Source organism: Urtica dioica, chromosome 6, assembly GCF_054948205.1.
Source record: "Urtica dioica subsp. dioica isolate 48M chromosome 6, U.dioica_male_clone48M_v1_H2, whole genome shotgun sequence".
In the NCBI taxonomy this organism is placed as follows: domain Eukaryota; kingdom Viridiplantae; phylum Streptophyta; class Magnoliopsida; order Rosales; family Urticaceae; genus Urtica; species Urtica dioica.
Genome location: NC_142761.1, coordinates 42732329 through 42747742, shown reverse-complemented (window position 1 = coordinate 42747742; position 15414 = coordinate 42732329). Strand labels below are relative to the sequence as shown.

The 15414-nt window shown below is 36.0% G+C and overlaps 1 protein-coding gene across 1 annotated transcript; it reads right to left on the bottom strand.

Annotated features, from left to right (window-relative positions):
* Positions 1 to 2118: 2118 nt before the first annotated feature.
* LOC149394370 (TMV resistance protein N-like) lies at positions 2119 to 8332 on the bottom strand. Its single transcript, XM_089618322.1, has 6 exons — positions 7861 to 8332; positions 7560 to 7664; positions 6860 to 7146; positions 4258 to 5288; positions 3941 to 4167; positions 2119 to 3345 (listed from the first exon to the last, which is right to left on the bottom strand). The coding sequence occupies exons 1-6, from the start codon at positions 8305 to 8307 to the stop codon at positions 2119 to 2121; spliced, it is 3324 nt and encodes a 1107-aa protein (XP_089474448.1). The 5' UTR covers positions 8308 to 8332.
* Positions 8333 to 15414: the final 7082 nt, after the last annotated feature.

Below are 15414 nucleotides of genomic sequence, written 5' to 3'. Positions count from 1 at the left end.
AGAAATGGAATCTCTAAATAAGAACTCTACTTGGATCTTAGTTGACAAGCCTGTTGGAAAAAGGATAGTTGGGTCTAAGTGGGTTTTCAAGAAAAAAGAAGGGATTCAGGGTATAGAGAAACCTAGATGGAAGGCTAGGTTAGTTGCTAAAGGCTTTACTCAGGAATAGGGTGTAGATTTCAATGAGATATATTCTCCAGTGGTCAAACACAGGTCTATTAGGATTATCCTGTCTATTGTTGCTCAGTTTGATTTTGAGTTAGAACAGCTAGATGTAAAAACAGCTTTTCTTCATGGTGACCTTGAAGAAACTATTTTTATGTCTCAGCCTGAGGGGTTTGAAATAGGGGATAAGTCCAGTAGAGTTTGTTTGCTTCAAAAGTCTTTGTATGGTCTTAAGCAGAGTCCTAGACAGTGGTATAAGAAGTTTGATGAGTTTATGTCTAGTCATGGGTTTAAGAGGTCTAGCTATGATTGGTGTGTTTATAATAAAGTGTTGAGTGATGGCTCTAGAATATACCTGTTGTTATATGTTGATGATATGCTTATAGCATGTCACAATAAAGCTGCTATAGAGTCTTTAAAATTTCAGCTTAATCAGCACTTTGAGATGAAGGATCTGGGCAAGGCACAGAAAATTCTTGGCATGGAGATTTACAGAGATAGAGCTCAGAAGAGACTTATACTGACACAGAAAGACTATCTCAAGAAGGTAGTGTCAAAGTTTGAGATGTCAAACGCTAAGCCAGTTCAAACTCCACTCGGACAACATATCAGATTGAGTATTGATCAGAAGCCTCAGAATGATGAAGACAGAGTTTATATGAAGTCAAGGCCATATGCAAGTGTGGTAGGCTGCTTAATGTATGCCATGGTCTGTACTAGACCTGACTTGGCACATGCTGTGAGTCAAGTGAGCAGGTACATGGCAGATCCAGGAAGAGAGCACTGGCAAGCAGTTAAATGGATCCTGAGATATATCAATGGCTCAACTGAGAAGGGTTTGGTTTATGGTGGAGTTAACAAGTCAGAGAACACTGTAGTCGGGTTTGTTGATTCTGATTACTCAGGGTGTATTGACACAAGGAAGTCACAAACAGGCTATGTTTTCAACATGTTTGGAACAGCTGTTAGTTGGAAGGCTTGTCTACAATCCGTAGTAACTCTTTCAACTATGGAAGCTGAGTATATAGCGGTGACTGAAGCCGTGAAGGAGGCTTTGTGGTTCAGAGGAGTCTTGACAGAATTAGGCTATGAACAGGAGAGCCTGACCGTGTTCTGTGATAGCCAGGGAGCTATACATCTCTCAAAGCATCAAGTTTTTCATGAACGCTCGAAGCACATAGATGTACGGATGCATTTTGTACGAGATGTGATCAGCTTAGGTGAAGTGCAGGTACTGAAGATTTCTACAGAACATAATCCTGCAGACATGCTTACCAAATCTGTTCCAAGCGAAAAGTTCAATCACTGCTTGGAACTGATAAATTTGGTTGAGCACTGAACATTGCTCGAAGACTAACCAGCAGCGGAGTGTTTACATCAAGGTGGAGATTGTTAAAGTTGATGTAAAAACTCGGTGGGTTTTTTGGTGACTTGTACATTAAGGAAGGCTCTTGAGTTAAGTAGGGGCTTTATGGTAATGTAACTCTGTCTGGACCTGGTATATAAAGGTTCGATAGAGATAGGAAGTTAATTTTTTTGAATTCATTCGTTACAAAGTGGGAATTGGGGAAAAACAGAGTAGAGACGTTTAGGCATTGGGAAACACGAGAGAAAAAAGAGAGGAAGTAATCGAATCAACTTTTGATCGATTACTTGAGAGTTCTTGAGTGTTGTACAATTGTATTCGGATCGTCTTTCTGGTAAATCTCTGGACGATTCTCAGAGCGTTGTTGGTTAGTGGAGCAAAGCTGGAGTAGGTCGTATTTTGACCGAACCAGGGTAAATTTGTGTGTGTCGTTGTGTGTGTGTTTGTTCTTCATCATTGTTGTCAAGATTCCGCAACCAGGTTCAACAATATGATTCCCAGCTAAAACTCTACTCTGAAATTCAACAACTGTGTTGATGCAATCGACCTTTTGCATCCAGATTTGAGTTGCGAGAGAGATCGGGGAGTTATCTCAGGTTACTGCAACCATCGAGATCCAAGTGCTTAAGCTTTAAGTTGAGAGAGAAGTTTGGGAGTTGTCTCAGGTTCTTGCAATTTGTGAGATCCAAGTGCTCGAGATTTGAGTTGCGAGAGAGATCCGGGAGTTTACTCAGTTTGCTGCAATTAGCGAGAACCAGGTACTTGAGATTTGAGCAGAGCGAGAGATCCGGGAGTTGACTCAACTTGCTGCAACCATCGAGATCCAAGTGCTTGAGATTTGAGTTGAGAGAGAGGTCCGGGAGTCGACTGAGGTTGCTACAATGAGTGAAATCCAAGTACTCAAGATTTGAGTTGCGAGAGAGATCTGGGAGTTGGCTCAGGTTACTACAACCACTTAAACCCAACTTCTCAAGATTTGAGTTGCGAGAAAGATCCGGGAGTTGTCTCAGGTTGCTACAACAATCGAGATCCAAGTGCTTGAGATTTGAGTTGAGAGAGATGTCCGGGAGTTGACTCAAGTTGCTGCAATTTGTGAGATCCAAGTGCTCGAGATTTGAGATGCGAGAGAGATCCGGGAGTTGTCTCAGGCTGCTGCAATTAGTAAGAATCAAGTGCTTGAGTTTTGAGTTGCGAGCGAGGTCCGGGAGTTGTCTCAGGTTGCTGCAACCATCGAGATCCAAGTGCTTGAGATTTGAGTTGCGAGAGAGGTCTGTAAGTTGTCTCAAGTTGCTGCAATCAGTTAGATTCAAGTTCTCGAGATTTGAGTTGCGAGAGAGATCTGGGAGTTGTCTCAAGTTGTTGCAATTAGTGAGAATCAAGTGCTTGAGATTTGAGTTGCGAGACAGATCTGGGAGTTGATTTAGGTTGCTGCAACCATCAAGATCCAAGTGCTTGAGATTTGAGTTGAGAGAAATGTCTGGGAGTCGACTAAGATTGCTACAATTAGTGAGATCCAAGTACTCAAGATTTGGGTTGCGAGAGAGATCCGGGAGTTGACTCAAGCTACTGCAGCCACTGAGACTCAACCTCTCGAGATTTGAGTTGCGAGACAGATCCGGGAGTTGACTAAGGTTGTCGTAACCATTGAGATCCAAGTGCTTGAGATTTGAGTTGTGAGAAAAATCAAGGAGTTCACCCAGGTTGCTGCAATAACTGAGATCTAAATGCGTGAGGTTTGAGCTGCGAGAGAGATCTGGGAGTTCATTCAAGCTCTCGCAACCACTGAGATTCAAGACTTCCAACTTTTGCAAATCCTATATGAAAAAGTAAATCGTGATTAATGTGAAAAGCCAACGAAGTTCAAGTGATTAGAAAGAATAGTGTCTTTTTAGCACCTAGAGATAATTTAACTTTGTTCTTTAATTATTATTATTTTTCGCATTCACCTCCTCGAGCTCTTGATGGTTGCATTTGTGGCCCCTTCATTAACTTATATTCATAACACTTCAAAAAAATTGCATTTCGAACCAATAACACACGTCTCTATAGCATACTTTAGTGATACTATTTTATACACCAAATGAAATACGTTAATTATTTAACAGCTATTTAGAGTTTAATATTGAATAAATAGATACTTTATAAATGGATTATTACATAATTCATTATGTGTTCGAATTGTGCACTTTTAATAAACTCAAGCAGTATGGTCCGCACTTGCAGCGGAATAACTAATATATTTTAGTTTGGAGGAGAAAATATATAGAGACTTGTTCAGAAATATCTAGTTCATAAAAAATGAATTTAATGTTTTTAGGAGACATTTTTATCTTACTGATTAAAAAAAAATCGGTATGAATGAATAGTACTTGTGTCTAGGGTCCATACCTTCTATTTGGGGTTCCAAACCCGTTTAAGTTTTCTCCCATGGATGGCCACCTCGCAAAGATTCTTTGGATTAAAATTATGTGGCAACAATTTCATCGGGCAATTATTCCACCGGAAATATCTCAGCGTAGCGGGAGGGAAATCAAGATCTTCAGGGAACAAAAGTTTTCTTCCATCCAAAGGATCAATATCCAGAAACCATAGATCACGCATTTCTTTAAAGACCAGAGGGCTTATGGTCAATGAATCTGTATATGATAAAAAGTGCAATGTACTTGCTTCAAATAAGTTTAACGGATCATAAGCACGACTTACTCGTTTTTTTTTTTTCAAGACACGGCAAATATCTAATGTAGACCACAATCTACTTCTCTCTCCCGGATCATTTGATTGTTGAGAAACAATTTCTTGGCCCATTTCTTGGATCAAATCATGCATCCAGATCTGACCGCGTTCGTTCACAGTTACGAGAGCCCTGTCAATGAGAACACTGATTCCGATAACCACTCCTTTGTATCTGTACCCGAGTATTCTCTGCACAGAATTCCTATCTTCACCTTTAAAGAAGCAGGCGATATCGAGAAACATGTCCATCTCCTCCTCACTCAGTCCTTCGTAGCTCACTCTCAATGTGGCTTGGACTTCTTTGTTCTGGCTTGAGCCATGTGTCTTCATTACGCTTTTCCACTCTTCGATGCTCCTTGAAAACAAGTGGCGACCCAAAACCGTGAGAGCCAAAGGATTTGCGTTGGCATATTCCTTGACCACTGTCGTTACCAACTCCGAGTATCGCTCAGCCAGAGATTCCTCTCCTTTTCCAAACGTTTTCGAGAGTTTGGCTTTGATAATCCTGAGCACTTGCAAATCTCTGCTAGTCACAACAATTCTGCTACCTGGACCGAAGTATTCACGATCTATGGCCAATTGTTCCAATTGCTTTACGTTATCGACATTGTCAAGGACTAAGAGAACATTCCTGTGGCGGAGTCTATCCTTTACACGAGGAGTGACTTCTTTCAAGTTCTTCTCTTTGAGCAGTTCCGAGAAAACTCTCTTTTGCAGGTCTGAGGATTGGTGCTTCGCAACTTCCTCGCTGACGTTTTCAAGGAAAAAGAAACCGGAGAATCGAGAATAATGTTTGTTGAACAAGACACGGGCGAGTGTCGTCTTTCCGATGCCACCCATTCCCCAAATGCCAATGACACGAGTGTCCTTGTTCGTCGAGTCGATACATAAAGATTGCTCAATTTCCTGCAAAATGTTCTTAATTCCAACAAGGCTATTCATATCATCACTGGAGGTAAAAGGAATCATGTTTAGTCTTTCCATGGCAGATTCAACAATATTTTTGATCAACTCGGATTCGGACCTGAGAAATGTAAGTACACTGTAGTCAATAAACATCATAACAAATTACGACGCTTGGAAATAAATTTGGACACTCTCAGTGGCCTTTAAATTAGTAATACTTCTTTGTTTATATAAATATTTTATACTTCCTTAATGTTTTACTGTTGGTATTGAAAAACCCTTATGAAGGTGACTAAACATATGTATTTGTTAATATTAGATTACGAAAAATATATGAACATCTATGAATATTACTCGTTTAAACATAAATAAAGCACTTAAGCTATATTCCTAAAAAAAAAAAGCACTTAAGCTATATACTCTTAACTGAAAATTATTGGATTTGTAAAATAGTCAATTTTTTTTTTCTAAAATTAGTGATATAATTTAACTTTAAGAAATTATTCAAGCACCATCCATCAATAATCTTTTTTTACTATGTCAATAATTTTTAAATATTTTCTTAAAAAGGTGATCAATTGCTTATATAAAAGAGTTGTTATTTTTATTATTAATGTTAACAAATATTTAGTTAATGAAATTTGACAATTTATTAAAAACTTAAACTTTTGCCAATTTTAATAATCCATTTCGTTTATAAAAAAACTATTTTTTTAATTTTTTTTCGTTAAAATGTAAAACATAAAGCCTCACAGTTTCTCCCTAACATCCTCAAGAGTTTTTGCGATAGAGAGGGATCCATAATTAGAAAAATGCAAGACCATCTCCGACCCGCTTGATAATGGAGTGGTATGAGATAAATGAAGTTAAATTGTTGGATTTGCTATCTAGTTTATCTATTTAAATAACAAGTTCATTTAATTTTTTGGGAAAATATCATTAAATGATAATTAGTTCATTTGATTTTTTAGGATTTGTTATACAAGTTTTAAATAATAATAGTATTATGTAATTTACCTTAGGAGACTGTGTATCAATTATTTCAATGTTATATGTAATGTGTGATTGTTTATATATAAAAAAATATTATTTCATATTTATTTGAAAATCACGAAATCTTTTTCTATTCATATGAAATATTAAAAAAAATTATATATCATAATCAGATATAAACAATAAAAGTTAAGTATGTATGAACTACAATTAATAAATAGAAATTTGTTAAAATTATATAAGTAATGGAGAAATGAAGAATATATGCTCTTTTTGTTTTTGTTTTTTTTACTATACAAAATGGATTATTGTTGTATATTAAACCATCATGACACTTATAAACTAGTTTTGAGTTTTGACATCATGGCGGATCACCTACGTGTTCTTATGTGGGTGGCCCGGCATCTAATAAATAATAAATTCTAAAATAATCAACAAAACGAAAAATGACTAATATGTAATCAAGTACTATTTTAGGAAAAATAATGAAAAACTGTAAACTCTAAATACAAATTGAAAAACTACTTCCCTAACATGTTCCAGATAATCACTAATTTGAAATTGAAATGAAATACTACTACCGTCGACTTTATATTTTCATTATCACAAATGGTACTATAGAAAAGAAAAATAATAATTTAAAAGCTGGACTTAAGGTGTATGTCAACAAAAACAAAAAATCAACGATATAATTACCTCGCATCTGCCGAATTAAATCCGGATAAATCCGCAGTGGCTCTCAGAGATTCCCGCCACATGTTCAACATCTCCGAGTCGCGTCCGAAGCGTGTTTCGAGTTTCGAGAACGCAACTTCGAAGCTTCCCTTTTGGTGCCGTATATTGGTGGGCTCCACCTTGTAGAACACCGGTAAAACAAGCTGTTTTTCGTCTTTCATGCAACGGACGATATGGTTGAGCTCTTCAAGACACCACCGAGAATCAGCATAGTTCTCGGAGAAGACGATTATCGAGATCGCCGATGCCTTGATTGTAAGATATTTTTACACATACTAAAGGTGTTCTAGCAATATGAACACGTTAAAGCGGAAGCGAAAATGATCGGTTTACCTCCGGCCATTGTTGTGTTTTTCCGGCGAGCTCCGGACTCCGATTCCGGCGAGTTGCTTTGAGGATCTTCTAAACTCTCGCTCTCACCCTTAGATGACGTTGGTATTCCGAATGTGTGAGTGAGTTTAGGGACCCCAAAACGTTTTATTTATAGTCTCATTGCCATCAATGAGAAAAATCACAATCCCATTATAATGGGCAATTACTTGATTCTTGGGCATTTATTTGAGCTCGAATTTGGCCATTAATTACTTGGTCAATCTTAATATATATGGACCAAGGAAAGAATATTTTCTCATTAATGAATATTTCATAGAAATATTCTTACATTGATTGCTTCTAGAAGCACAGGCGAGATTTTGTCTCCTTTCTCGAGATCGTCCTCGTCAATGAAGGCCTTTATTCCTTTCTCGCACAGAGCTTCGTGAAGACTCTTTGTAAAGCCCCAGCGCGTGTCCGTACCTCGAAAGCTGATGAAGACGTCGTATCTTTTGACAGAGGTACTCGAGGAAGCCATGATTAAGTTGATCAACCTCCAAATATATCAACTGATATCAAGAGTTTTCTATCAGAAATGTAAAGGAAAGCTTATTAGATACGTGACTTTTTGTGATGTTAGTTTATGTAACATTAGCAGTTGCTGTCAGAGATTCCCGCCACAACTTCAACTTTTTCGAGTCGTGTCCCAAGTGTTTTTCGTGTTCTGAGAATGCAACTTCGAAGCTTCTCTTTTGGTGTCTTATATTCGTGGGGTCCACCTTGTAGAACACGGGTATAACACGCTGTTTATCTTCTTTCATGCAACGGACGATGTGGTTGAGCTCTTCAAGACACCACCGAGATTGGGCATAGTTCTCTGAGAAGACGATTATCGAGATCGCCGATGCCTTGATTGCTTCTAGAAGCACAGGCGAGATTTGGTCTCCTTTATCGAGGTCGTCCTCGTCAATGAAGGCCTTTATTCCTTTCTCGCACAGAGCTTCGTGAAGACTCTTTGTAAAGCCCCAGCGCGTGTCCGTACCTCGAAAGCTGATGAAGACGTCGTATCTTTTGACAGAGGTACTCGAAGAAGCCATGATTAAGTTGATCAACCTCCAAATATATCAAAGGTTTTTTTATTTTTTATTTTTATCAGAAATGTAAAGGTGAAAAGAAAAGGCTCATGGTGTATTCCAAGTCCAACCTCCAAATGACCTTCTTTATATACCAAAAAAAAAGGGGGAGAGAAGGACTGCAACTTGAGATATTTAAACATATATATCATAGAAGTCTTTTTTTGGCTTTTAGTCCGAAGTCTCTTAACAACTATAACACGGTACACCTACGTAATCAAACTACTATTTTAACTATATAACATCAAACATTTAATTTTATATCACTTTATATAATCTTTATATACAAAAATAAAGAGGAGAGAGGAATTGCAACTTGCGATATTAATACACATATAGAGAAAATTAGAAAAATAGTCAATTTAAACATTTAACATTGCTAAATAGCTAAACGTTTGATAAATTTTAAGTAAACAACCGTAAATAATGACATGACATAATATGTGGAAGTAGCTATTTATTTAAGATGTGCGTCTGTAAATACATGAAAATGACTATTTACTTAAGATTTATCAAATGTTGGCTATTTCGCAATATCAAACGTTTAAATTAGCTATTTTCCTAAATCACCCTTGCATGTATATATATATATATGTATATATATATATATATATATATATATATATATATATCACGCAGTCTTTTTTGGTTTTTTTAGACGAAGTCTCTTAACAACTATAACACGGTAATGAAACTAATATATTAATAAATAATCTTCAAAATGATATTCTTTATGTACAGAAAAAAAAATAGGAGAGAAGAATTGCAACTTGCGATATTAATACATATATTATAATATCATACCGTCTTTTTTGACCTTTTTAGTCTGTCTTTTAACAACTATAACGCGATAATCAAACTAATATTTTAAGAAATAATCTTCAAACTACTATATTCCATACAAGATAAAGAAGATATATAGGCTACGTTTGGTCGAGATTAAAAAACCATGTTTTTGTAAAAGATAACTGTAAATTGGAAAGGGAGCTGCATGAAAAAGATATACTATTCGAGTTTTGTAGGATCACTGGTTGTCGAGCACATCGTTCTTAATAAATGACGAGGTACAGTCGCTAAAAGTTGTAGATTTTATTACTCGGTCTCTAAACTGGAATACTGTAATGGTAGAGAGTGTTTTATGGCCAATTGATGTTCTAGAGATATTAATAAATTATTTAAATTGACATTTATATAGTAAAGAATGATGTATCAAGGTTTTATCATGAGTTTGTTCGAAGTATGTTTATCTCCCCAGTTGTCCCTAGAATATAAAGTCAACGAAAATGCATAGAGTAAGACAACAAAAGAGTTGACTATTTTATATGCATAAGGAAAAAAAAGTATCATACAGTCTTTAATTCTATACTGTTGTTGCTCAGAGCCAAAATAATTTAATTATACTCACATAATAGTTTAAAAACCAATTTTGAAAAGAAAAAAAAAAAATCAGAACCATTTAAAATTTTACTATTTCAGCGTGTAAAAGGCCTTTTCTTATCTTGGCTGGTTTGGTTTTGACAGTGACCAACTTTTAAGACTTTATAAGTGTTTGCATTGCTCTTTCTCTCTCTCTCTCTCTCTCTCACAGATGATGTTGAGAAGCACGTCAATGACAAAATGATCAGATGATGTTGCATAGGTCAACCCTGCAGAGACATTAATATTCACATTTCAACCACTTCCATAATCTTCCCTATCGACGATCACCGAAGAAAACGAGGCAAAATGCTGATTCATAAACAAACTACTTTCCAAAGTTGATGAAATTACCAAAATGGATCGTAGTGGTCTCATCCCCTCGTCGCCGGCGTGATTTTCGTTTACCAAAATGAATTGAAGTAGTCTCATCATTTGTGAACAAAAAACTAAATATTAAGGACAAAACCGTAATATTCATGGGTAAAGAATTGAATAATAATTATAACAATTAAATATTGTTAAATAGTGAAATTACACAAATGATGTTATCGATAATAATTGTGATTGTGGATTACACCCGATAATTGGTTATAACCAATTAGATGCACGATAGTAAAGGGAAATTGCCCTATCTACTACCAAAACAATAACTTTTTCCAATTTCCCACCAAAACCATAATTTGGCAAAAAATGCCACTAACTCATTTGTACAACTACCATTTTACCCTTAACTACATTTTTTCTTACAATCTCAAACCAACCCACACCAACTCGTTTTAATGAGCAAATATTTAAGTCTGAAACATTTTCTCTTCCTCTCTCTCTCTCCGTCGCTCTCTCACTCTCTCTCTCTCCTGTAAATTTCGTCCAAGGTCGGTCACCCATGAAATCCCCACTCAAGCATTGAAACCTCTGCTTCTAAAAACCCATACACAAGCGTTGAAACCCTCACCCAAGCTATGAAATTGTGGCTCTGAAATCCTCGTCCAAGTTCAGCCACCGCACAACGTCCTCGCCCAAGTTCCGACCCCAGATCCTCGCTGAAACTAAAGCTCAAGGTTCGTTGTTTCTTCCTTTTTAAAAAAAATTGTGGTTTAAAAAGTTTTATGTCATTTTTATAGATTGTTTAAAGAGATTTAAATGTTCTGTTTGGTTTGGGTATGTTCACCAGGTTTTCTGAAATCGTCAACGAAGTTCATTAATTGTTGACTTTAGATGTCAACAATGGACGTCAACTGTTGACATCTGAAGTCAACAAATAATGAACTTTGTTAGCATCAATGTCAACAATGGATGGAAATTGTTGACGTCTAAAGTCAACAAATACTCTGCATATGCTTTGTTGTACATAGTGATGGCGGCTACAAGGCTCTAAAACACTCTTGGCCATGGGTATTGAAGACACCAGTTCAGCGAGGTTCAAATTCGGACATGGAGATGGATGATGATTAGGAAACTTTTTATTTTGATTGGTTAAAGTAAATATTTAAGCACTTATTTATGACTTCTTCTTCATTTGGTTTGTTCATGTAATAGATTAAGTACTCTTTTGTTGTGTTAAACATGATGACATTGATGTCCATTTTCTTTTTTTGTCGATTGATGTCAACAAAACCCGTCTATTGTTGACATTGATGTCAACAATTGACGTCAACGGTTGACATTGGATGTCAACAGTTGACCTCAATTGTTGACATTAGATGTCAACAATTGTCGTCAACTGTTGACATTAGATGTCAACAATTGACATCAAATGTCAACTATTGACATCAATTGTTGACATATAATGGATGAATTTAAATTTGGTTCTTCACTTAGGCATTCAATTCATAACATTACAGATATATAAAACATAGTGTAAATAGACATAATAAGCAGTTTCAGGCTTTCAAATCATACACAAATATAAATATTAAGAAGTTTCAAGCATTCAAGTCATACAAACCGATACAGAAATTTTTATATAAATATTAAGAAGTTTCAGGCATTCAAGTTAAGGGCCATTTCTTCTTAATCCTCATCCTCCTATAGAAGATGAGTTCCTCTCTCTGGCTTTTCAGCATAAACAGTCGTGTCCCCAAGGGCACGACTTCCATAAAATCTCCCTTTTCGTTCAACTTAGTCTCTCAGTCGTCTCCGAAGACTTCTTTCATAACACTTTCGACACCGATGATCAGACGTGATCCAGTCTCTTAGTCTCATGTTGGCGTAGGTTTCGACTTTGAACCGCGCTGAACTGGTGTCTTCTATACCCAGGGCCAAGAGTGTTTCAGAGCCTTGTAGCCGCCATCACTACGTACAACAAAGCATATGCAGAGTATTTGTTGACTTTAGACGTCAACAATTTTCATCCATTGTTGACATTGATGTCAACAAAGTTCATTATTTGTTGACTTCAGATGTCAACAGTTGACGTCCATTGTTGACATCTAAAGTCAACAATTATTGAACTTCGTTGACGATTTCAGAAAACCTGGTGAACATACCCAGACCAAACAGAACATTTAAATCTCTTTAAACAATCTATAAAAATGACATAAAACTTTTTAAACCACAATTTTTTTTAAAAAGGAAGAAACAACGAACCTTGAGCTTTAGTTTCAGCGAGGATCTGGGGTCGGAACTTGGGCGAGGACGTTGTGCGGTGGCTGAACTTGGACGAGGATTTCAGAGCCACAATTTCATAGCTTGGGTGAGGGTTTCAACGCTTGGGTGTGGGTTTTTAGAAGCAGAGGGTTTCAATGCTTGTGTGGGGGTTTCATGGGTGACCGACCTTGGACGAGATTTACAGGAGAGAGAGAGAGAGAGTGAGAGAGCGACGGAGAGAGAGAGGAAGAGAAAATGTTTCAGACTTAAATATTTGCTCATTAAAACGATTTGGTGTGGGTTGGTTTGAGATTGTAAGAAAAAATGTAGTTGAGGGTAAAATGGTAGTTGTACAAATGAGTTAGTGGCATTTTTGGCCAAATTATGGTTTTGGTGGGAAATTGGAAAAAGTTATTATTTTGGTAGTAGATATGGCAATTTCCCAAATAAATAATAGGCACAAGCCTTCAAAAAAAAAATAATAATAAATTATATAACAGAACACAACGAGAATGGTAATTTACTCCGGCTAATGATATCTACCCGTAAATTTCGGCTCAAGCACCTCATATATTTGAGTCCCTTCGCTGTATTCAAATCACTCATCAAGTGTTTGATTTATGTTTATAAAATGATCTTTACATTATCATGAAAAACAATTTTATATTGTAGCGAGACGGATGACAATTTTCTCTCCACACTTGAGAACTCAGAGACGCTTAACCAACACAAGGAGGATAAATGGATGACTCCTGTTGCAAAGAGGGAAAACATAAGTTCTTGTAACAATCTTGTTTTTCTATATAAACAAAATCCAATCAGTAGATACTGAAAAAAAAAAAAAAAAAAATTAGAAGAGCACTAGTTGTCTTTTTGTTTTTGTTTTTGTTTTTTTTTATTATTATTATTTTGTCCTGTTTAGGATTGGAATAATGAAAAAAAGAGACGTGAATTACCCAAATGATGTAACTATGAATTTCTGTTGAGGAACTACATTCAACATGCTATATGTACCCACACTTGCAACTGTAATTATAACATAAATGAAATAAAATCACCTGAGTAGCTGGCTCATTCACGTCCTCCGGGACGATCTCCTCAGCTTCGCTCGGCCTGCTCCTGCTCCTCGCCATCTCGCGTCTATTCGTCTTCATCCGAAACATCTTTCCTTTTCCTTTTATGTTGTTGTGTTTCTCCACTTGACCATCCTTGGGCAAAGGCCAAATGAGAAATCTCCTCCTTTTGACATTCTCTTTGAAATTCTTCTGCATCTTGGCGGTAAAGCAAGCGGACCCCACATTTTTTTACTTGCACAAGGGTGTTCGTCTGGCCTATAACTCCCGCGACTTTAAAGGACACTTGCGTTGCATCAGAAACATCTCTGCAGTCCATATGAAAGGATTGCATCACAACATGATCATCCTTTTCCGTCAAATACTTCATGTCACAAGGGCGGTGTGACTTTGTGATAATGTCTCCCCGTTCCATTGTGAAACACGATTTCCACTCGAGGCTAACCCGGTTCAAATATGTGCGGATAGAAATGACACACGTCGCAAAGCCTATGAAATTGGGGTTATACCACCCTGGATCCACCGTCACTGAAGATCCCTCGCTTTGATAGCAAAACCACTCCGAGATTTCGTCCCCCGTAAACATAAAATCGATTTCGCGAACACGGTGCAACTGAGATAAATCAGCGTTAAAGCATCTCTAATGGAGTTGAAAAGAAGTTTGAGCTCACATTGTTAAAAACCACACTCCAATATAATGTCATTTTTTTTGTAAAACATCAAATGAAAAATTGAGATATATTATTTACCCAAAATTTAGCATAAACTATTGAATCTGGGAATCGAGGTTTACGAAGAAGATGAAGATGAACAAAGATGGAAAGAAAATTCTCTCTCTCTAAGAAGAGGAAAAAGAATGTATTCATTAATGGAAAAGAAAGATAAAGTCTTTTAAATACTTAATTGTTACAACGGTAACAAAAGAAAAGAAAAACGACCTATCGCTTAAGAGAAACGACTAAGACTTTAGTTCCATACACAACAAACTACAGAAAAACAGTCTTGATTTAGCGTTGGTAAAATAAATATATTATAGTAAAAAGACTAAAATAGACATGTTCTTAATAATTAAATAATAATTATTAATATGCTTATTTATATACATATATGTGAATAATATTTTGTACGAGGATATTACAGTAAGTTATATACCAAACTTAAAAACACTTTTTCTAAAAGCTAAGAATCCTAACTTTTCCATCTCATATACAAAATCTAAAATCGCTTTTGAAGTTTTTTGTAAAAGCAGTTTTGTCAAACACCAAATAAACAGTTTAGTTTTTTCTAAAAACAAAAACAGGGCTTTTTAATCTGAATCAAACGCAGCCAATGTCATCTTACGATTGTGTCATTTTGGTCTTTAGTCTTTGGAATATTTTAGTCCCTAAATTATTGATATTTTAGTATTTAGGTCCTTGTCCAATAAGTTCGTGGAATTTAACACCTATACAACTTAAAACATAATGACAAACTAATTTGCTTGTTAGTAAACTAAAGCTGTTTAACTTTTAGATATTCCTTTTTGGATCAAAACATAATCAACTTAGTTTCTTTTACAGCACTAGCATACAAGATATTTTAAGTTGCAACGCGTTTTAAGTTGATTAGGTCTTGTATTTTCAATTTTAAAATCAAAAGGTCCAAAAGCTACAAAATTAATAGGTTAGAGGCAAAAAAGTACAAAAAATAGGCTAGGGACCAAATGTTGCAATAATAAAATTAGAGACAATATACGCAAAAATATTTTCTAATAAGATCTGGAATATTTATAATATTATAGTTTTTGTGCTATTTAATGGAGTATTCTACTTTCTGTTCTATATTTACTTCTAAAGATGGGACTCATCTCCAGTCGGTAAACAACAGAGTAACGTCTCTTTTTTTAGATTTAGCATAATCTTATTTGTTGTTTTAAATGTTACACCAAACTTGTGATTTGCAACGTTTAGAACAATATTATTGGAGATGCTAATTAAACATAGATGATCGTATG

What these genes read in the sequence shown, in the direction of transcription:
- LOC149394370 (XM_089618322.1), bottom strand. Translation starts at nt 8,307, where the DNA reads ATGGCTTCTTCGAGTACCTCTGTCAAAAGATACGACGTCTTCATCAGC. An exon ending in CTCTGACAGCAACTGCTAAT is followed by an intron (nt 7,665 to 7,860) that starts GTTACATAAACT and finishes GGCTTTACAAAG; the next exon opens with AGTCTTCACGAAGCTCTGTG. An exon ending in GTCTACATTAGATATTTGCC is followed by an intron (nt 4,168 to 4,257) that starts GTGTCTTGAAAA and finishes TATCATATACAG; the next exon opens with ATTCATTGACCATAAGCCCT.